Source organism: Aphis gossypii, chromosome X (assembly GCF_020184175.1).
Source record: "Aphis gossypii isolate Hap1 chromosome X, ASM2018417v2, whole genome shotgun sequence".
Lineage (NCBI taxonomy): Eukaryota > Metazoa > Arthropoda > Insecta > Hemiptera > Aphididae > Aphis > Aphis gossypii.
The window spans coordinates 10,731,839-10,757,417 of record NC_065533.1 but is presented as its reverse complement, the minus strand read 5'-3'; the positions used below and the strand labels follow the sequence as shown (position 1 = coordinate 10,757,417).

The following is a 25,579-nucleotide window of genomic DNA, read 5'->3' as shown; positions in this document are numbered from 1 at the left end:
ATTAAAATTATATTTCAAATGCCGAAAATACTACAAAAAATGAATCATATAAATACAATATAACTTTATGCAAATTTATAAAAAAATAATGAAAATAAATCTATAACTTTTTTTTAATTGATTTTTTTTACGTAGGTATATTATATTAGTGTTATAGATAGGTGTATTTTTACAAAATAAGAGCATAAATGCTTATTTTATATAGCATATTTTTAAGGTTTTTAGAGCATATATATCTGGGCCCTACTAATAAGTAAGCTGTAGTTCAATAAGTATTATAATTCCAGTAGAAATCGTTAATAATAACTTTTTAAGAAGAAAAAAAATAGATTATAATAAGTAATAACTAATAGTAATAACAATCAAGGATTAAAAAAAGTTATTTAATAGTATACATTATTAAAAAAAATCTGCATTTTTATTGATAACTTGTTTTTTTATTTTTTATTTTTCTAAGTTTGTTTAATCTCATACGATTAACAGCCATTAAATTTGACTGATCGTTTAATATTTTACCTTATCTTTAAATGTATTTTTGTTGTATACCATTCATAATATACTTTTGCATTCGTTATGGATATGCTTTTTGATTAAATTTACCAAAAATTAATTATAGTAAATATAAGAACATTATAATAACCGATAAAAATTATGTAAAACAGGAATTTTGCTGAGACCTTAGATTTTACCATATTAATTAGGTATGTTACTTTAATTTACTAGTGTTAACATAAACAGTTTCTAATGTATGTAATTTTTATGATATGTGTATATCATAAAAATAAATTTAATTGATGAAATATTAAGATAAATAAAAGATTATCTCATTAAATAATTATTGTTTTCATTTTGCTTTCAATTATAATTTATATTCAATCATCTGATTTTTTCACCTAACTATTAATTTGTGATGATTTTATAGAAATATGATTTAGAACATTAACACAGAGTCTACCACATTAACTTTGAAAAAATATCAATAAATAGTATTACTGTTTTTTTTTTTATTTTTCTAAGTTTGTTTAATCTCATACGATTAACAGCCATTAAATTTGACTGATCGTTTAATATTTTACCTTATCTTTAAATGTATTTTTGTTGTATACCATTCATAATATACTTTTGCATTCGTTATGGATATGCTTTTTGATTAAATTTACCAAAAATTAATTATAGTAAATATAAGAACATTATAATAACCGATAAAAATTATGTAAAACAGGAATTTTGCTGAGACCTTAGATTTTACCATATTAATTAGGTATGTTACTTTAATTTACTAGTGTTAACATAAACAGTTTCTAATGTATGTAATTTTTATGATATGTGTATATCATAAAAATAAATTTAATTGATGAAATATTAAGATAAATAAAAGATTATCTCATTAAATAATTATTGTTTTCATTTTGCTTTCAATTATAATTTATATTCAATCATCTGATTTTTTCACCTAACTATTAATTTGTGATGATTTTATAGAAATATGATTTAGAACATTAACACAGAGTCTACCACATTAACTTTGAAAAAATATCAATAAATAGTATTACTGTTTTTTTTTTTAATTGATCCTAATTGTTAGATTTATAATGCATCATCATACAAATTATTAATATTTTCTACAACACTTGAATGCTATGAAAAAGAGAGCGTTGGACGTTTTATATTCTCCACTTATTTCTAGTAAGAAACTTAGTTCAAGGATATACCTATTTGAAATTATTATTTATTATTTATTTAAAAAGAAAATTATTACTACCTAGGAAAAATAGTATAAATAACTAATGGGTTTTCTAAACCTTAATAGTTATTAATTTTTAATAATAACAAAAATAAAAATCAATTTTGTATAAATTGTTTTATTATTTTTTAGAAAAGTATTGTGGTTTTTTTTTACTGGTACTATTAATTATATTCAATTCTCTACTAGAAACCACTTCAAATCTAAAGACTGAATAATAATATTAATCAGTATATTTATAGAAATTGCTACAGCTACATAATATATGATTGATTAGTAGTCATTAGTTAAATTTTTTTTTCATTATAAGCTATAAGTATTAATTATTACAGCTTGACATTTAAATAGTATACATACTTACAGACAATATTACAAATAACTAAAAGATAAACTTTAAAAATAGTAAGTAAAAACTAATGATAAGAATAGATTGTCTGCTCAATTACAAAGTATATAAATTCATAATGTGTTATGGATAAGATGAGCATTATAATTAATAAAATCAAATATAAAATTAATTGGTTAATGAGATAAAAATTGCTAAGCAAATAGCGTTTATTTAAAATCTAGATTAATAGGGAAATTAGTGGACTAAATAAAGAATTTAAGTAGAAAATAAATTGTGATGATATCATTGAAATGATTTCCAGGGAAGAATCTTCATTTGTAACAATTAAAATATTTAATACATTTAATTGACAATGTAATTATAATCATAATAGACTAGTATACATATGATCTAAGTTTGAATTATTATATGAATATATGGTATCGATTTTAATCAATTGTAATTCAATATTACTAAATGGCAAATGCCAATATTGGAAGATGTACATTTAGCAGAAAAAACATAGTTGGCAATTGTATGAAACACTTCAAATTGAATTAGGTACTAGGTCTAATATTTTAAGATTTTTATGTACAATAAATTTATTTTTACTATTCTATACACAATGATAATTTAAAATTTTAGTTAAAATTTATGTAGTATGGTATAAATGTATATGATTAAAAATTATAATAACTAAATAGGTACTATTTTACTAATTATATAATAAATTTAATATTTTTGGAAAAAATTATATCAATTAATTAGTTGATAAAATAAAGAAAATTATAATAATATTAGGTAGCTACCTACCTATAAATTATAATATTAAAATAATTATAACTTATTTATTTATCCCAAAATCATGATACTTAAAGTAAAATAAATGACTTTAATAGCTATATAATCATGAAATATGTACTCAGTGTTATAGGTAGACAGACCATCTCTCAAAATCATTTTTTGTATATACATTACTTTACATTATTATTTAAATTATATTTGTATTACTTATCTAACATTATTTTTATCACGACACATTACTTATTAATTAATAATGTAAGGGTGTAAGATGTTACAAATAATGTTATGTTTTTAATAATAATTGTTTAAAATAAACTTTCAAGCTTTATGATCATACTTAGGGAATAGTTAGATAAATAAAAGTAATACTAATACATATTTCACATTTTACAACACCTTAATAATAATTATGAATTCTACTTACCAACTGTATTAAGTATTTTTTTAAGATTTGAACTATTTTTTATAGCAATAGTTTTTATTTAACAGAGAATTTGCACCTCACAAAAAGTTTATATTATAGATATAAGTTCAAAATACTTATAAGTTGGCTACAATAGTTCAATTATGTTTGATATATATTTTGCTGATAATTCAAATTCAATAATTTCACTCGTTAGAATTGAGAATTAAAATTATTAAACATAAACTAAGGATATTTTCACTAAATAGTTAACAGATAATAATAAAATATACCAAATACAAATGCTCAAGTTCGTTTTAATACGAAAAATACTATTTAAAAAAAAAAAAAAATGTTTTAGTGTTACTGAAAACTGTTGATTATTTATAATTATAATTAATGGTTATACTTAACTTGCTTATATATAGTATTTGACATTTGTGTATTATATTATTATGGTGATTGGTGATTGCACTGATTGCAGACTCGTGAGATTTAACATTGAGGTAAATCATAATTCATAGGTGTATCAGACATAAGTTATAAATGTCTGTAGTCTGTATACTTATATATTTGTCTATAGTTTAGTTTATTGTTTACTCTTAAGTCATAACTCATTAGTCATAATTGGTTTTAATTACATTTTATAATTGAACTCTTTTCTTTTTGATAATAACATTAAATTACTGGAATCTTCAATAAATATTATTATTTAGGTAATAATATCTAAAACTTTTGGAATCGAAAATAAATGTAGGTAATTGATTTTTAATTTTTTCTTGAGTGTCCTATTGACTAAGTTTTGGTCATAGGTATATACAAAACTATTATTTTAATAACATAGAAAATAACACATTTATGTGATACTTCATAGAAATTACTGCTGTGTTACTGAAAAAGTAATTTTCTCATATTGATTGCAATTTATGTTATTACCTAACACTGACCCATTGCCATTTGCCACCCACTTGAAATCTAATTTACTGAAGAGAAGTACTCACTTGGTGCCATATTTTTTGAATGACTGAGTAAATACATTTTTAATTTTATATTTTTATATTCTAAAAAAGAATATTTTTCTTAAAATGTTTAGGTATGTATAAAAATAGAATTTCAAATTATTAATTAATTAGTCAATTTATACAGACTCTATTAGAAAGATAAACTAAATAAAAACGAAAAATTAATACAATTTTAACATATAAAAAAAGTTATGAAAATTATATGATTATTATTTACTGAGCTAGTTTTGGTCGTTTGATGGGGCTCATTATACAATGTATTATAATATGTTATATTAAATAATATTTTGTAAATAAATAATAATTATAATTATAATACCTACATGGATAATAAATAATGTATGATTTACTCATGTTTGAAAATTCCCAATAATAAAACATAGAAAAAAGTTTTTACGTTTTAAATGAGTTCTCAATAAAAAAAAAAAAAAAACTAAAATAATTGGTAGATAATCGGAAAAAAAAACCTGAAAGCAGTCAAAGCTTTACTTGTTGGATACACCTGTCAAAAATAATAATGAATAATAATAAAAAAAATATATAAACTTTGAATAATAAATAATAGTTAAAATATAAAAAATGTTTGCGTCTTAAATAAAAAAATTAATTAATTAATTAATTAAATTAAAACAATACATCAATATAAAATCGGAAAAATTGTTTATATTTTCACTATTATATATTATTATCATAATTTACTTTTATTAATTAATTATCGAATTGTGTGATAAAAATAATATTATAGTTATTAATCATTCAAATTTTATATTGTTTTATTATTTTTGACAGGTGTATTCAACAGTTAGGTATAGCTTTCGGAATTTTTTTCCTAGATCCAAATACTTAACTATAAATGTTTTTATCCTTAACATTTTTATTTTTTTCTGAAGATTAGATTTACAAATTAGCTAGGTATTTTGAACTTTTCACAAAACAATGTAATGAAATTCATTTTTTTTTATTTTCTGTACTAAAAAATAAAAAGAATTACTATATTCGTAGAGCAAACCTGATAAATTTAAATTAAAAATATTGATTAGAATTTGGAACAAAAGTAATTTAATTTGTTACTTACTTAGGCCTTTCTATTACACTCAGTCTACGTATTCTCAGTAGTGTGACAAATTGCGACAAATCTAGGTATTCGGTGTCCAATGTGAGATTTAGTACCAAAATATATAATGTACAACGTTTATATTACAAATAATACAATAATTTATCATTGGTTTCGCGATTAATTCACCCATACAGAGACCTATTCAATAATTATTCCTCTTATAGCAGAGCAAGATTCGGTGAACTTTCAGATAATATTGGATTGTTTTATATATAATGTTATTTAAAATAGTAAAAACATTTGAAAATTAGTGAAAATATCTTTTTAAAAAAAAAATTGTTAGTGACTTACAATGTTGGATAATAAGTAACAACATAAATCAAGAAAAAATTATTTTTGACATTTTCCTAATTTAAATATAAATAGCATCTTTTATTTCTACATTGCTGTTTGTTTTCAATTCAATAATTTACAACATAAGGATTTATAAATCATAAATTACAACACAAAGATACTATCTAGATCAAGTGAATGCTAATATTGAACATGTGTGTAATATTGTCATGTTGTTTGTTTTAATTTACACTTTGGTTTATCATTGTAGGTACTTATTTTTCAAAACTAAATTCAGGTGGACTTTATTCAAAATTGAAATTGTATTATTTTATTTTTTAAAGTTTAAAACTAATAATAAGTTTTGTTGTCAGTATTATATAATTATTATATAATGCTGACAAGTGACAATATTATACGAGTACATATTAATAGCTACAACTATTTAACTATACTTACTGTTGACAATTTGACAATAATGTTACAATAGCAGTAAAGCCGAAAAATGTATTTCTATTTTATCATTCAAGGTATGAAATTAATATTACTAAATTAGTATAAGTAGTTAAAATGTTTCTTCAGTTTCTTGTCACATGATCACTTTTCTTGAATAATTTACTTTATATAAGTTTTTCATTTCATTTTTCTTGATGAGTTATTTTATCATACCTACCTAATTAAATCAATATTAACTTAATAAAATGCCATTCCAATTATGTATTATTTTTTCATGTAAGTTTTTAGTATATGATTGTCCTAGTCCCGGTTATAACACTTGTAACTTATTTACTTACATTCCACAATATACTCATATAATAGTCAGTAAACTGTAGCATCAGTAAAATCTTGAATTTTATAATAGATTAACAATTTTATGCCCATAGAAAATGGACAATATTATACTAATAGATACACTATAATTACATATTAGACATTTACATTTCTAGCTTTCTAGCTATATTTTAATAAACAATTATGGCAATCAATTTTAAATATTTTATATTTAAGAACCTAAACTTAGTATTATGTTTTAAAAACAATAGTTTGACTAATTTCTAACACTCAGATGTCTAATGAAGGTTACCTGGACTGTTCCAGAAATAATTTTAAAATTTAGGAAATGTTCCATAAATAGTGTCAAGAATCTAGATATATTATGTACTTATTTACTGCAGTACATAATTTAATATTTATATTTCATTTATAAATGATAATAGAGATTATGCACACATTTAAATATTCTTTATTTAATGATGTCTAAAAAACATTGTTTTTTTCCTTCTGGTTTATATTATGTCATTCAATTTTTTTTTTTTAGAATATAAATAACAGACCAATTATAATTTATGTTCATTTTTCACTTTGTAAACACAACTTGTAGTAAAATTTTGTCTCAAGCATATATTTCAAAACTTAATAACAATAATCATTATTTTTATTAATAAAACTCCAATTATTATTATTGATAAGTAATAAATAGTGAGGATATCACAAGGAGCATTAAATGAACAAATTAAAATGATAATTTTTTGCTAATATTTTTATTATACATTTTTAACAGTTTTAAATTAGTTTTATACAAAATAAATAAATTAAAATATTTTAATAGAATACATTGGGGTATATTATGTTAATTATTATTATTATTATTATTATTTAAATATTTTTACATGTATTTATTTATATAATTTAAAGTTTAAGAAAAACAATTATATTTTTAATTTGAATCAATATTAGTACTTGTTCTAAAAAAAAATAACCACTTTCCTATTTAATACTTTTGAAAATCTAAGCACTTTACTATAGTATATTATATTGTGCGATTACTGTCTACATGATTAGAATAGATAATAGTTTTTAGTTAAAAATGTGTGGTTACATTGAATCTATCAAAAATGTAAACAGCTGTAACCATTTTTCATATAAATCAATGGGGTTCTTAAAATAGGTCTATAACCAGTATCGCATAAGTTCATATTATATATACACACATACATATATTTTATATTTATTTGAAAGACGAAAGACTATATCATACTAAGTGAGAAATCATAACCTTTTTAGTTTTTATTGATCTAGATTATTCATAACCTAAGTGTTACTATTATAATATATATAATTTTGGACTTCTGCGCTGCTGTTCACGCCTATCATACAAAATTCACATGCGTAACTATTACCTACTCATTTTTAACACATAACTCAACTTTATTTATTTTACTATGTTCATGTTTTATATCATATATATATAAATAATTATTTATGTATCATATTTACATTTTAGTTATATTATATGCTAATATTTATATATAATATAATTATAATTACTCATGAACATCAACATAGTTAACAAAATAGATACAGTTGTTACAGTTTTATTTGTCAAGCACAAAAATTAACTAAAAAGAAATTAATGTGATTATGATAATACGGATTGTTAAATTAAGTTATATAATATATATTATTTATACATACATACATATATATATATAATATATATTATAGAAATAATAATAATAATAATAATTTTTCGTGCATTAAATAAATAAAATAAAATATAACTACTCATTGGGTAGTAAATTTGATTAAAAAAATATACATTAATTTCATTGGTCAATATGTTTCAATTACATCTGTTTTTCATATTATTATTATTATTATTTGTACACAATCATTATAACTTTCATATAAATTTAAATATTGCAATCATATATTTAATGGAATTTTTCTTATACATCAATTTTTCTAAATAAAATAATTTATCAAAGCAACAAAACAATTTAAAAAAAAAGTAATGATGGTAATAATAATAATAATAATAATGAACAAAACAATAAATTGAAATGAAATAAATATGTTTTTGAAATGATAAAATACAATATTTGTTTTATACTCTTCCACCATTTACACAAACCTAGTTACTAAACTGCCACTAAAATTAAGAAATATACATAGTAAATTACATAACTCTAATTTTTTTTGGATAAAATATATAACAATAAAATTCTTAGATACCATTAAACAAATACCTAGTAAATGTATATACATATACATAAATACATATATAATATATATATAAACTCAAAAGTATATATTTTAATGGTTTCAAAATAAAATATAATATAAAATGTGATTACATTTTAGTAACACAGAGTTCACAGTTATAATATTCTATAAATAAAATTGTACTGGGAGCCAATTTCACCAAAAACTTACTAATCACAATATTATCGTAAATGTTTATAAGTCACCAAACAATGTAACAACATATGAATTTCACCGTTCAAATTGAGGTACAGATAAAAACAGTTAAATTTCTCATCACTTTGGCAGTAATCTATGATAGTGATAGGGCTGTAGGTACAATAATTTTTGTATTAAATTAATTTATTTTAAATAAATAATTGGGATAATATTTAATTGAAATACACAGTTTTAAGTTTATTATAAGTAATAACTAATTAGATTAAAATTTATCTGACATACTATGGTAAAATATTTTATTTATTTTAAATATGATAGTAAAAACTTGATTGAGTAAAAAAAAACCTTAAATATAGACAATTTTACCGCTAATAAAAAAAAAATTTAATGAATGAAAAAAAGTATTAACTATTATTGAACATGACCAACATCAGACATTATTGACATTTAGATGGTTTAATACACTCACATCATGCATACAAAAGCATAATGGAAATAAACAAAACATTTCGTATATATTATTAGATAATATATTGATACATATATTAAATGCAAATTGATAAATATAATTCTGAGGCTTAATAATTTTACAAAGCTATATAATTTATTAGATGATTAAATGTCAATAATCCATATGAAAACTGACTTGATTTACTGTATCACTTACAACAGCTGCTAAGGCTCTTATTAGCTCCTTCAGATTCAACTAGACGTCGGCCTTGTCCTGCAGTACTAGTTGTTTCGTTCTTAGGAAGTTTTTCAGCTAAATCAATTTAATTGTAAAAATAAAATATGATTTTAATACATTTTTGTTTTTAATTACGAACCAATTGCTTTAAAAATTTCTGTCACATTAGCACTTGTTTTTGCTGATGTTTCCATAAACAGCAGTCCATTTTCATAGGCATACGTTTGTGATTCATCAGTCTGAACACTTCTCATAGTATTTAAATCTAACTTGTTTCCAGCTAAGGCTATTACAATGCCAGGTGTTGCTTGTCTTTGGAGTTCCTTTACCCAATTTTTAGCTCTTTCAAAGGTATCCTTTTTAAAGAAAAATTGTATTCATTAACACCTTAAAATATCTATAGTATGAAAAAGGAACAAATATATTATTACTTGATTAGTAATATCATAGACTACAATTGCTGCTTGAGCACCTCTATAATACATTGGTGCTAAACTATGGTAACGCTCTTGACCAGCTGTATCCCAAATTTCAAATTTAACAGCGACATCGTTTAAATGAATTGTTTGGGTAAGAAAAGCAGCTGAAGGAATATATCATAGTATGAAAATTATTAAATTATTATTATTATAACAAAGCCAGGAGATTTAAAATACATACCACCAATGGTACTCTCTTGATATTCATGAAACTGGCCTTTTACAAATCTAAGCACTAAACTAGATTTTCCAACTGATGATTCACCTAAAAGAACCAACTTAAACTGACAAATTTTGCCTGGTGTTTGGCCGTTAGGCCTCTGTGGTACAGCTCTGTTGGCCATTATATATTTATAACTGCAAAGAGAAAAATATATTTAAAATTATTACAAATTATTAATTTAATTATAACAATGATGACAGATAATTTATACAATAAATATATATCAATAACATCACATGTATTTATATATATAATTATAGAAATACTGATCCAAATACAAAGTAATATGGAATTGATTTTATAAAGCTATAAAAATTAATTATTAAAATTGAATCGTAAACTGTATATAATCAATACAGAGAAAAAGAGCAAAAAATTACTTTTCCCCAAACTAGGTATATATATATATATATATATATATATATATATATATATATATATATATATGTTATTATATATGTATATGATATGTCGTACAACATTTTCATTTCTAGACTTTTTTTTGGGAGGGGGGAGAAGGAATGCCTTAGTAGTTTCAAGTAACTATAATTACTTAATGGAGAATTCAGTCTATTCATAGTTGGTAGTTGAGGTAGCATATGTTTTGATTTTATTAATAATTTAAATAAGCCTTACAAATGGGGTTGCCAACTGGCTGGTATTTCACTTCTATAGACCTAAAAACCGGAGATTTCTGTCTGATTGAGAGTTATGGGTAAAAAATCCCACTAAATTAACAGATTTACTTGACCTGGAAAAATTAATTAAGGTACTTATCAATTGAGATGAACTGTACGAAGAGCTTAATTTGATAAACTTATAGTAATAACTTATTACCAAATGATATCATAAATAACATGTATTTTTGGTGCTGTGTAGCAATACATTAATTGTTGAACATGTTATTAGCCACATGAACAGTTTGTAGACGGACAATTGTTTAGGAGTTAATACGGTTAAAGCCAAAATAGTTATAAGAAAAAACTTAACATTTAATTGTTTGAAGTGTATTGAAGAAGAAAAAAATTAAATTAAATGTTGTGAAAATTATCGCTAAATATACTTCTAAAAATTTATAATTTACCTATGAGTATATAATACTCACACTTTATTTTATTATTTTTACATTATATAATAATATTAAATTCACGGAAATGTATCACTTTTTTTTTGGTACCCTTGGGCCGGTATTTTCCAAATTAAAAATTGGAAACCTTACTCACAAAATTATTATTACATAAAATCATGAAAGGTTACCAAATCATTAACAACACCACTATAATAATTACACAATTTAGCAACATTAGTTAAAAAATAATACAATCTAACAAACAATTTGGAATGTATTTGTTATATTATGTTCTCTGCAGTTCATATACTGAGTTTTACATATAAACTGCTAAAATTGATGTACGAAATATTGTATAGTTGCCAACAGGCTACAATACAATAAAATACTTAAATTTGTTATAAATCATTTATGAAACTTGATGTTTTAAATTCTTATAATAATTGATAAAAAATTATAAAAAATATTTAACATTTATTAATACGCCTCAATAAGATTATGTGTCTGATTTCTTTTTAATACAATTTCATAAATAAAAATAATCTTAACAAGAAAATCAACTTAATAACTTTTGATAAAATAAAAAATGTCAATATAGGTATATAATTATGTATTAAACAATTCAGAATATATTTTAATTACCGATACTCTGTGCATTATTTTTAAAACTGATGGTTCTACCCTTAAGTTTAGTTATTTGTTATAAAAATTGACAATCAGGGTTTTAAACTTTTAATAGACACATTAAATAATTTAATTAAAAATAATGGTGGACAATCTCTTAAGAATACTAAATTATCTAGAGTTGAATTAACTAATCAAATATATCAGCGATTATTAATTTATATTTTTGCCAAAGTATTTATAATTTTCATTGATACTTATCGATTTTCTACTTGCCATTTGTTAGTATAATACAATTTTTAATTAATTTTATATGTTCACAGTATAATAATTAACAGTGGTAGAGTTTATACAATAAACCCAAAAAGTAAATACCAATAATTATTGGTAAAATTTATAAATACATTTTCATTGAATCCTAAATTGAGTTGTTTTTACTTCACAAATATTGAAGTAAACATAAGTTATATGTATAATATACAAAAATATAATACATGTTACCAATAATTTATAAGTAGACATAACAAGTAAACTTCTTACGGTATGGAGTATGGACATATATTATTGAATAACAAAAATATTGTGTACTTAGAGGCAAGAATAATTTATGAAATTAACATTATACAAACACTGTTTGTATTGAGATGGACAATACTAATTATAATTGAGTAATTAATAAAAGGTATTCATGTAATTAACATAAATTTATATTTTCTAAGTATACCTATTATATTATAACATCTATTTAAAAAATCAACCAGTAATTAATTCTAATTTCAAACAATCACATTTTATATTAAATATAAACTGTGTAATATATGATAAAACATATAAAATAATTTTTAATTTTTTTTTAGATTTAATGCATATTATATTGTTTGATAGACATTAAAAATTGGTATACTTATGTTTGAAATGTATTTCATAAAAAAGATTTATTTATATATATTTTGAAATTTTAGGTTTGAAATAAATCAAAGATTTTTTAATAATAATGGTTTTCTTAAATTGTACCTAATGTATGATTTTATTGGACAATAATTTAGAGCAACAATAATATTTCAACATCAAAATTACAGGTAAGTTTTTAAAAAGTAACAAAATGTATATTGTAACTTATAAAAAAATAACTAAGTGTAGTCTGAAAATATCATCAAATATATTATATTAACATTAAATTGACCTGATCTGACTTTCAAAAAAAAAAAAATATGACTTAACTATTTAAAGATGTATGTGATTTTTACTTTATTTAGTTATTTTTTTCTATTTATCATAACAATTTAGTTTTTAGATAAGTTTTAAAATGTAATACAAGGTTTTTTAAGAGATTTTATTACAATTAAAAAATCAAAATTTATAGTCACTAATGTTTTTTTATCAGCACTTCAAGTTCAATCATTTATGAAATTTATCAAAATAACAAAAATATGTAACTCATTTACTTTAATATGTAAACATTTTAATTTTTAAACCTAAAGTTTAAAAAATTTTAAAATAAGATATCCTATACATTTTACATATTTAAAAAAATAAAAATCATGGAAATTTACAAATTATTTTGTACTTCATAATTCTTCAGAAGTTGTTATTGCAGTAACCTTAAAATCGCAAAATAACTTACAACATTATAAATAATGAAACATAATATAAAACATATATATTATGGTCATTTTAAGTTCAAATTTTGATATAATTGGAAATTTTATTGAAAAATATTAAATAATTTATCAAGATATTTAATCGTGATTCAAAAACATATTCATAACTTGAAACTTTTTACTACTACTTATATTGTTTATTTTACACAAAATTATAAAAAGATAGTAACAAAAAACAATTAAAGATATAGAATTTTTTTTTTATTTTTGAATTACAAATACTATGTCATATTATACATTATGTTTAATAATTAATTAGCTAATTTTTAAATATTATGTTCGTTAAATGCTATCCATTATTGCTGATACATTGACTAAGCCTTTCTTGCAAGTTGTCCATAACTCCCACAAGGTCACTCGATTTATTATCTTGTAGTTATTTTCTCCAGGGATATTTAAAGGTACAAGTTTACAGTCATCACCTTACGGCTTACATCCCTACAAACACTTAGGAGGCAATCACCCAGGCAGTGGCTAACATTACATCAGAAATAACAAGAACTTCCAGAAAAGGCCTCGTCAATGTAACAAAAAAAGGACGGTATTTGATGGACGTAATGTTTAAAACTAAGTAATTATTTTACATAATATAAAGAGGCATAGGATTTGGGAATCAAAAATAAAAGAATTTTATCTATATCTATACAGAAAATTCATTCAAATTTATACAGAAAAATCTATTCAGTGTTCTGTATACACATATAAATTTAACAACTATACAAAATGAATTATTTAAAATAATTGAGATAATATGTATTTATTCATAATTTTCTAAAAGAAATATACCTCTAAAATTTTTTAATTTATTTTAGTTTCAAGAATCAAAAGGGTCTTATATTACAGAAAAGCCCAAGATATTTTAAATAAAGTATCGTTTTAATGATTAAAATAAATTATTTTCAATGAGAAACAATCAAGTTTGAAAGATAAGTTTTTTTGTTACTCTAAGCTAAAAAATAATTATTATTAAACAAGTTATTAAAGTAATATTTTTTAAGACATTATTAACTAAAAATATAGGTGATATATCTAGGCCACATCTAAGAATTTAATTTATTTCATAAACTTACTTCAATTTTGATTTAAATAGAATAAATTATTCATAATATAACACAATTTACTCAACATTGTCAAAAAAAACAAATATACAAGTACAAAAAATATGTTTTAGGGAACTATGAGGCACTAAAAAATGATTATTTTATTTTATTAACTTTCTTTATCATAATTATAATAGTATTTTAATATAATTAATTTAATACTTTAATCTAAGTATATTTTGAATATTTATAATCTCAACTAATTAAAGCTGATTATAAATTTGCCAAAATAATTATTTTTGTAATTATTAAGTACTAATTATCCTATATTATTTTTTGTAATGAATTATAATATAATAAATTAGCTGAATGACATTTTATTTTTTTTTTTATATGCCAATTGATTCCCAACAATACAAATAAAAAAAAAAAAACATTTAATGTGATTGAGTAAATATTATTGATAAATAAACACTTATTAGGTATATTTAATTTTTTAAATATCTTAGATACAATAAAAATATAAGTTAAACAAATTTACTTAAAATGTATTTAATTAATGATGAAGTTATAGCTAAGTATGTACTATGACTTTAATCTATTGATAAGAAAAATATGAAAAGAGAAATTTAAATTTAATGTATACAAAACATTTTAGTATTGTTTGAACCAGTCAAAATGTTTCCTTTTTTTTAAATTATATTGAACAGTATCCATTTAAATGTTAAAAAAAGATATTTTTCTTTTAACCAATGGTTTTGATATTAGTACATATTTTAACTTGGTAAACTATATTTTTAGAATTCTATCTACCTATCAACAATTAAAACTCAATTATTAAGTATAATAAATGTTCTGAAATCTACGTTTAACCACTTCAGTACAACTGAAATACATTTAGGTATTATTTATACCAATTCTTATAAGCACCAAATAGTATCAATTTTTATGACCCAGTTTCTTCTCCTAATTTTTGGAGAAATTTAAAAATGCTTTATGTAGCCACCCTTCCCCCCAAAAAAATTTTGGCTACATCACTAGATATATAGTTAACTATCTAAACTAATTTCAATACAATATTTAGTTTTTTTTTTAATTTACTTTTGATAGGTATACAATCAACTATTACCTACCAACCACATAATTGCTCAACTACTTTGCTATACCTATAATAATATTAGGTACCTAATTAGTTTAAACTAAACAGGAAAAATGTTTGAAATATATTTGTATTATATAAATAAGTAATTTAATTAAATAAACTTGCTTGCATGACTCTTAGACACTGCAATAAAGCATAATATACTTTATTGATCAACTGATTGAAACACCACAGCGTAAATGGTTGAACCGACCTCGTTTAAAATTAATTCTACTGTTATAAAAATTATACTTTTAATTATTAAACTAATATCTTTCCAAAAAGGTGTGTCGTGAGAGTAGAAAAATATTGTATTAAAATTTCGCGAATTTAACTGATAAGATAGTTAAACAAAAAAAAAAACTTTTAGTGTTTGGATTAGAAAAAAGTCAATTCTATACTGAAAAATTCTAACAAAAGCGTAAACTTATAGAACACACTATAAAATCACGATGTTAACATATGCCAAAATGCGCTTTGCCCCCCATACATTACTTTATCAAATTCGCGAATGAGATCATCATAAGAGTCGGTCGATCAACAAAATCATTTGCGAGATAGCGGAAAGAAGTGGGTCAGTAGGTGGTAAAATAGTACCTAACACATAGGTAGGTACAGGTATTGATGGTAATATTTAAGTAGAGAATATTTTACTTACATGATTTTCGAGTTTTCTACAATCTGTTGACTGTTTCTCCGCCGGGGTTCGTTGAAAACGTAATACTGTATTAATATTATATAATAATTATTATATGTTACGGAATTAATGTAGGAACGATTAAGTTGTTAAAAAAAATAAACTAAAAAATATATATATTATTTAAATAAACGAAAATCGTAATAAAATAATTGCTAAAAAAAAAAATTGAATAAATTATATTTATGAATATATATATATATATATATATGTCGTTTAATTAAACTCTCACTGACTACTTCCTTTCTAATCACAGTCCGAATATTATATTATATTATTATATTTATCGCGAGTGTGTGTGTGTGTGTGTATGTGATACGCAAAAAGCGGAACACTGGTATACAGTGTTTAACTTTGGGAAATTCTTCGAATGTTTCACGTCGTCGATTGATTATCACATAATTAACGGCGGCGGCGGCGGCGGCAGCGGTGACGCACCACAACTGATTCGGACGGGAGACGGAGTGAATGTCGTAAACGCCTAAACGGTAAATCGTAACAACAATAATATAATATATAATAATATCACTGATTAGTTGGTAGTTTTGAGCCGACTGTAGTTGTCTCCCCACCGGACGGTTCCGTAGTTTCGTTCCTACTAACCGCGGAGTAGCGTATTATTATTATTATTATTATTATTATTATTATTATTATTATTTTTTTTTTTTTTTGTCGCCCGTCGGTAATGATAAAGAAGAATAAAACTTTTAAAAGTCGCGTGTCATCGATGTCGATGATACGGCGCAGCGTCACGTATTACTGTGATACTATACGTCGATCGACGCGCAGTGGTGACTGATGACGAGCGGGAGAAAGGGACAGCCTTGACGGTAGCCGTATAGTAGCGCTGTGGAAGTGCGGACGACGAAATAAAAAAAAATATAATATTATTATGTTGAACGTCCACGTCGTCGCCGTCGTCGTGTGCCGTACATAATAATATTATCGAAGAATATAATATAATAATGGTTTTAATGGAAAAAGAAACATTGCCGTATTCGATAACAACGCCGTGCAATGGGCGTCCAATTCCGCACGGCGAACTGTGGTATAGAACGTTTCGTTACACTCGATCGCGGCGGCGGAACGGGGCGTTTTCGCTTGGCGGCGGGCTAGTGGCTGGCCCGTCCGGCCGCGGACGTGGAGGTCGTTTCGCGCAGTCGCGAGTTCGGGATGTCGTCCGTGCGTCGGCGTGCGCGTTCATGATAAGGCGCCGACGCCGCCGTGATTGATAGTACATTATAATGACGAAAACGGCGCCGAATGTCATTGTAGTAGTACAAATTGTACATTTTGTACCGAGTTTACCAGCTTGTTTTGAACGTATCATTCCGATGTCGTGTAATACACGAATGACGTTTCAATTTTGGTGGGATGAATTTAAGAGAGGAGGGGCTCTACTACTTAATTTAATCCATTAGAATATTAGATTCTCTAGGTCAGACTGTTAGTCGTCTGAGGTCAAAAAAAGTTCTAATCTCTCGGATAAATGTCACCGTAATGCTAAATTTACAATTTTTCTTTTAGATAATTATTTAATTATACCTTTATGTTGTAAATTGTTCATATTTTAATCATTAGTAACATTTTTATTTTGTTCAGTTATAATTTTTTTTTATATCCATACAATATTTATCCTTGAAATAATACACAGTACCTATCATTATATTCATAAAAAATATACTAGATTATTTTCATATAAGTATATTAGAATTATTAGATAATAACCAGGTATATATACTGAAAATAAATTTTTATAAATATTAATTATATTCTTTCAGTTTCTGAAAATGTTTTTAATAATTTCTTTTAAATCTATTGAAATATCATTCTCAATAATAATTAAAGCATTAATCTACAATTTTATACTAATTACTAATATTATAATGATATTAACCATTATTAACAAACTCTAAAGCATATAGGTATGAAGAACATTAGTGCGTATGATACAAAAATACAAAATGACAAAAGTAAAGTTACCAACTGGTGTAGAATTGTTTTAAAATTTTATTATAGATATTATGATATTTATCTTTAATAATATTAGTTGTTACCATTATAACATATATATTGGTCATTGAACATGGGTCGTTGGAACTCAGTAGACATTTATTAAAATAAGTAGTGGTTATATAGGCACTAACTGCCGTACTGTAATGCAAAATTAATTAATCATTAGATAGTGGTAGTAATACAAATTGTATGTCACTATAAATAGTATCCTATAATCCAGTGGCGGATCCAGGGGGGATTTCACTCCTACAGTGATCACAGATAAAGTTAGTAGTACAATTATAATATATTTATATCAATTATGTTCATAAGCAGTGGCGTAGCAAACTAAACATTTTCCAGATGTAGAGAAAAATGTACCAAGGATCCATCTCCTTCTACAGATGTAAAAAATGAGTGGGCTAACATAAATTGATAAATTTATTATTAAAAAAATAATAATAATAAACAATAATATTATACAATTAATTATATTTCAGATCAGAATTGATTACCTTATTTTTGAGTATCATAATTTATATTACATTTACAATTAGAAGATCGCCCAACTCACTATTTAAAAAAAATCTCAGAGGCAATAATCTGAATAATCACCTTTGAAATCGTTGTTTACTACGCCACTTTTCATAAATATTTAATAATATATGATAAAAAAATGTAAATAACCTCTTACATTAGATCCACCCCTAATAAAAAAAATACATGTTAGGTATTTAATTTTGTATTAATATTCTAATATAAGTCGTAATATTAACTAAATAGGTAACTTTTTAAAATGAGTTTTGTAATATATACAATTGATATTTGATTTAATTTTACAATTTTAAATGTACTTATTTATTATGGAAAAATATTTTTTTAAGTATTAAAAACTAAACTGACGAATACCAGATGCAGATATTCTGATAGTGGTGTATTGTTCTAGTATTTGGAACGTAGAAAATAATAACATGAGTGCATTTACAATCCCGATAAAAATATAGTATGTAAATTCCTCTAGGTTGCATTCGTACAAGGACAAAACATTTTCAAAGGAGAAAAATTAGTAAAAGCTGATTTTTAATAAAAAAAAAACTGGTATAATATATGAGCAATACAGTAATGGTAGGTAATTAGTAATTATACAATATTTAAGTGCAAGAGGTTCCACAGTTCTTATAAATTATATAACATAGATAACTATTAGCTATAAGCATAAAAAAAATATAATACATTATACATAATAAATAATGAAATAATAACTAATATCTACAACATATTACTATGTCAGTAAAGTAGGAAAAAATAAAAATATGGAGGAATTTTAAAATCCGTAGAATTATAGGTATAATATGTATGTTACCTATTTACTATTTAGTATAATATTATAAAAGTATAATATAGTTAATGTTTTTTTTTATTGTATTAATTACTTTAAATTATAAAATACATATATATATTACAATAGAATAGATATTCCGACTTGAAATTTCATTATTATAATTACTAAAATACCAATGACTATAAATTACTTATTAATTTTAACTATGTAGGTAACTAATTATCTAAGTAAATTTTTGTGTTTTTAAAGAAAATGTTTTATATTTACATTATTTAAATAGTATTTATAAAACTATATTTTTACAAAAATTAATTTTTTGCTTCTATTATTATAAGGATTTAGCGAATAACAAAAAACTTCTGAACACGGACCACACGATTACACAATACACATAGTACCTACGGGCTACGGTCTACGAAAGACAGAATAATTTATACTGTAATAGTATCTATTTATTTAAATATGAATGTTTTAAAATTGTAAATTTATTTAAACCAATGGTTTTTTGATTAATTTAAATGAAAATGAATCAGGAGCAGAGTTAATACCGATATAAATATAGGTTTTATAAAGATTAGAACATGGAAGTAGTGGAAAACAACCTTGATGTAATGATGTGTAATCCACTTATTTGAACTTTAAAAAGCTTATTTAATATTTCATGTTTCATATAATATATACATAAAAAACCACTCAAACTATAATACTATATATGAAACATAATTAGTGCATACACGGCTACATCTAGGTACCTATTATTTTATTTTATTACTATTAATTTATATATGGAAATGACCTATATTATAATAGGTATATTTTTAATATCCAAGTTTTTATTGTGATAACATTTCATAAGTTATAATTTAAAGGTTGACCTAATTGTTATTGTTATTACAATTGTAGAAACAAATAGCATCTATATATAGGTAGGTATTTAAAATTATTGCGCAATCCTTATCACTTATCAGAAATAAAAACAAATAGATTTCAAGAAAGAACGATTATAACTTTCAATACTTTCATAATATTGTTTAATACACAGGTAATAGCTAATAGGTTTTGATTGCATTCGATAAAAAAACGATTCCGAGCGAATGAGAGGATCTTTTTTATTTAATTTTATTCGTTTCTATGGTGATAAACAAAGCCGTAATTATTTTACACCACATAATCATGAAGTTGTACATTTTTTCTTCTTTAACCGCTTTTATTTTGAGTATAATTTCGAAAATCGAAAAATGACCTCTCTAAAGTACCAGCTAAACAACATTACCTTTCAGAAGATATACTACACTTGTACTTTTGAGCAATTTTAAGGGAAGAAAAAGTGTTAACAGAATAAAAAAGAAATAAACATCATTGTAAAACCAATACATTCCTCGCTCCGCTCAGAATCTAAAATTACTAAACAATGTGATGATATTACAATTAATATTTTAAATAATGACATTAAAACTAATTATGAAATGTATCTCACAACTTCAATCTAGTATAATACACTATATTATAGTGTTAAAGATTAAATGATACAAGTACACACCTGAATATTTGAAATTATACTATACAATTATAATTTATACTTTGTATAACGTTATTAGTTATTACTTATTATTATATGGCTTGAAAGTTTTCAGTTATAAAATAAGTATGTTTTTTGTTGGCTATCCAATTTATTGCTAAGTATCAGCTGCAGGTAATTAGTTTCAATACACCATGAAAAATGAAAAGATAAGTTTATAGTGCATATTTTGTGATTTTTTAGAAGATATCTGACGATAAATCATAACATTTGTAAATACAAATTTGTAAATCAATATATTATATCAATATTATTAGTATATATTGTAAGTAGGTATATAATATAAAATAAATTAATAAATACTAATTAATTTTTAAAGATCTTAATATTCACTATGCCTAAATTATATTGTGTTTTTTAAATACTTAATTATTGATTTAATAATCAACATATATATAATATACCTATTACCTACATTTATAATATTCTAGTTAATTAATACATTAATTAAATTAAATATCTAACTTTAAAATATAGTTTGCATTTTTTTGCGATTTTGAGATTTAACTTAAAATTGGTACATAATATATGTATTAAAATGTACCTATGTATTTTTAATATTTTTATTTAGATATAAAAACAATTTATGTTGCAATTTATATCAAAATTCCAAGAATTTTGACTCAGTGAATAATAATTGTTTATTTACTTTTATAGAAAAAACGAAATTAAAATTTTTCATTTATACGTAGGTATATAAATACCACAATAAGAGTCAAGAGATTTTTAAAATAATACCATGTTAAAAAATTATAATATTAAAATATGTTGTGAAAAATTTTAATTCGTTCGATCACAAAAAATGTATGAAAATGATATATAGTTATACGAAAAACGATTCTAAACGGAACGATTTATCAACCTAGGATATATTTTTCACTGGGTGGTGAATAAGGTACTTAATGTTTTAATGACTTGAATACACCAAAATGTAAGTTCTTTTATAATTATTATAAGTGAAACTTATGGAAAATGTTGTATTAAATTTTTAATTTTTAGCTACTTATACGTACATTTTTATGAATTCAGAATTGTACACCTACAAAATAATTTGCAAATATTGACGAATTATTGTCAATATTTGAACTTCAAATAATAATAAAAAAAATTGTGCACAGGTATTCTTATAATTTTTGAATCACTATAAGACTAACTTATGAGGAACTTATTATAATTATATTATATAATTAAATTTCCAAGCATTTTAATTCAGTCAAAAAAAATTTATCGATATTTATAAAAAAAAACCAAATATTTCGAAAATTAAATCCTGTAAACAAAATGCCAATCTAAATAACTGTTAAAATGTTCAAGTATCTATTTCAAGTACGTACGACTATTATACTTTTTAAATAATAACAAAATATATTTAAAATCGTTAGAGGATAAATTGTTACATCGTTACGTAATTTCGTAAAAATTTAAAATTTAAATACTCATAACATTTTTCCTATAATAACACTTCGATTTTTCTCTATAACTATTTGAAGGAAAACTTAGTGTTGAATCTTTTAACCTTAGATATAAATATAAAAAATGTAATGATTATTCAACTATAAAATTACTTACAAATTTACGTGATTTTGACAAAGATCATAAAAGTTTGAACTATAACCACTTATAAATAAAAATTGTGATAAACGATTTTTGATTTTTTTAATTACAATAAGAAAGACTCATGTGAAACCTTGTATTAAATTTTCAAGTTTTTTCTAACATTTTTTATCACCATTTAAAAAAAAAAATACTTTGAAAAATCAAAAAAATTCAGTCTTAAATTTTAAATTTCTAGCTCAAAAGAATGGAGTATTATGAAAATTTACCATGTATAGATAATACTAATATAAATATTTGGTGAAAATTTCAACTATTAAGTATTTACTGCATGTGATTCGGTTTTGAGTTATGTATAAAACAATTATATTAAAAAATCGATTTTATCGAAAACTGGTTGTGCGTAAAAATTTCTGTTTTTCCGTCACTTTTTTTGTGGTTTTTCCCTATTTTTTTGAAAACTGCTGGAAACTTCTTGTTTATGACCTCTAGATATAATGGAACAAGGGCGTATTCAATTTTCAACCAGAAACCATTCATGAAGTCAATTTCGACAAGTTATATGCTGTACACAGACACAAAAATAAAAATAAAAAACACACATCATTGTAGAATCAATACATTCATCACTCCGTTCAGAATCTTATACCGAAAATTTTTAATTTTGACTTACATTTTTAAAAAAAAATCAGTAAAGTTTTGTTGGCTAGGTAATTAAAATCTCTTTTCAAAATTATTATTGACTTATAAGAAGGATTTAACTATAGTACCTATATCGGCTATCACCTCGAATAAAAAAAAGTTTTGATCGTTATATTGTCAGACAGTCATATGAGTATTGAATTTAAGCTTAACTTTACATTTGATTTTAATTACTAAATAGATATGTATGTATTTATTCTGACAATAAGAATTATATGAATTGTAGAACAATTAGAACAAACAAAAATACAAGAATAACTAAAATAGGTACTGCCATACTAGCTACGATAGCATATTGTATAACTAAGTATTTTGTATTATGAATTGAATTTTGCAATATCTTATTGAAAAAGTTAAAATGTAAAAGTGCCTAACTTATTTAAATGATCATATTTAAAAGGTTAAAACTAAGTAGCTAACCGCTTAGATATTTGAATTCTGATAATTATATTGTACAGTGCCTATGTGTCGAGACTTGAGTATATTAGGTAAGTACCTATCAACTTCATCATTGAATAAATCCAGTGACTTATACGACTATAGTGTGTGTGTTAAATGTATAAAATGTCTCTGTGTAATGTAATATAATAATAAACCTACACCTATTTATTCTATTCTTTATTAAATACATATTTAATTTTATGTTCAACATCGTAATTCAAATGTTTATAAAAAAAAAATGATTATTGAATGGAAGTAAGATAACTTTGTCATCATTGAGTATAGAGAATCATAATTATAACTTTTTTAAGTATATACGATTAACAACTAAAATCGTGTAATGATAAAATGATAAATTGTTAATTTACGTGTTTACACGGTGTGGATATCATTAAAATTTAAACTTCAGACACTTACAAAAAATTAGTATGACTTTAAGCTAAACATATTATTTTTAATTCATATAAAAATTTATGAGAAAGAAACAGAAAAAACTTAGGTATATTAAATTTTCAAACCTAATATTAAAAAATTAAAAATGTTATACATTTTAGATCTTTTTGAATATATCGTATTGATTTTATTTTTTTATCTGTTATAAACTTGAAGCAACAAAAAATTTAATTTTGAAAATGGTTTTGGTAGAAAATTGTATCTAGTTGGTACTTTGGAGGTCAAAAGTAAAAAGTATCTTCAAAATAAGAGGGAAAACCACAAAAAAAAATAAGAAAAAACAATTTTTACTCAAAACTACAGTTTTTGATATAGTCGATTTAGTGTTTTTTTTTGTCGTTAGGTACTCGAAAGTTAATACATTGTCTGCAGGGGGCTTGAAATTTTCACCGAATATTTAAACAAGCATATTTAGTAAACATCAAATAATTACAAAATATTTTTGAACTTTTTATGTTATGTGCCTATTTATAATTAGGTTATTTTAAATTTTCATTTAATATTACAAGTATTTATAATCAATGCTAAAAGCCTACAACGTTATTAGGTAAGTAGGTAGGTACCTACTTCTTACTCTAGGCACCTAATTATATAGTCACCTAACCTTACATTTTTAAACTACCTACATAAGCTTACTAGTTAATAGTTAATACCAGAGTACCTAATAGTATACCTAATAATATTTTTATTATTATTTTATGTTTTTACACATTTATACAAAAAACATAATAAACATTTATCTGTATCAGTATCATGGAAAATACATAGGTAGGTGCTAAAAATATTAATTATTATACCATTACTTATTAGATACTAATTATTAGATAATAAATTACAACATTGCTAAAATAATACGTAGAGTAAAATATTACTTTAGATTTTAGATCCAAGTTCAATGCTTGCATTCAGTATTTCCAAATAATAATAATTATGTGAAACTGCAGTGACTGCACAAGTCTACACTGCACGTAAGCGATTATTTTGTTCTTGGTACCA

At 23.0% G+C, this 25,579-nt stretch overlaps 1 protein-coding gene across 3 annotated transcripts; it reads right to left on the bottom strand.

Moving 5' to 3' along the window:
• Positions 1 to 9,409: 9,409 nt before the first annotated feature.
• LOC114128959 (ras-related protein Rab-5C) lies at positions 9,410 to 25,566 on the bottom strand. 3 transcript variants are annotated; one of them, XM_050205882.1, is made up of 5 exons: positions 25,456 to 25,566; positions 10,244 to 10,419; positions 10,015 to 10,166; positions 9,723 to 9,939; positions 9,410 to 9,658 (listed from the first exon to the last, which is right to left on the bottom strand). In XM_050205882.1, the coding sequence occupies exons 2-5, from the start codon at positions 10,404 to 10,406 to the stop codon at positions 9,555 to 9,557; spliced, it is 636 nt and encodes a 211-aa protein (XP_050061839.1). In that variant the 5' UTR covers positions 10,407 to 10,419; positions 25,456 to 25,566; the 3' UTR covers positions 9,410 to 9,554. The 3 variants fall into 3 exon arrangements, with proteins under 3 accessions (XP_050061839.1, XP_027849375.1, XP_027849376.1); XM_027993574.2 differs by lacking the exon at positions 25,456 to 25,566 and adding an exon at positions 16,479 to 17,601; XM_027993575.2 differs by lacking the exon at positions 25,456 to 25,566 and adding an exon at positions 15,947 to 16,287.
• Between the last annotated feature and the right edge of the window lie 13 nt (positions 25,567 to 25,579).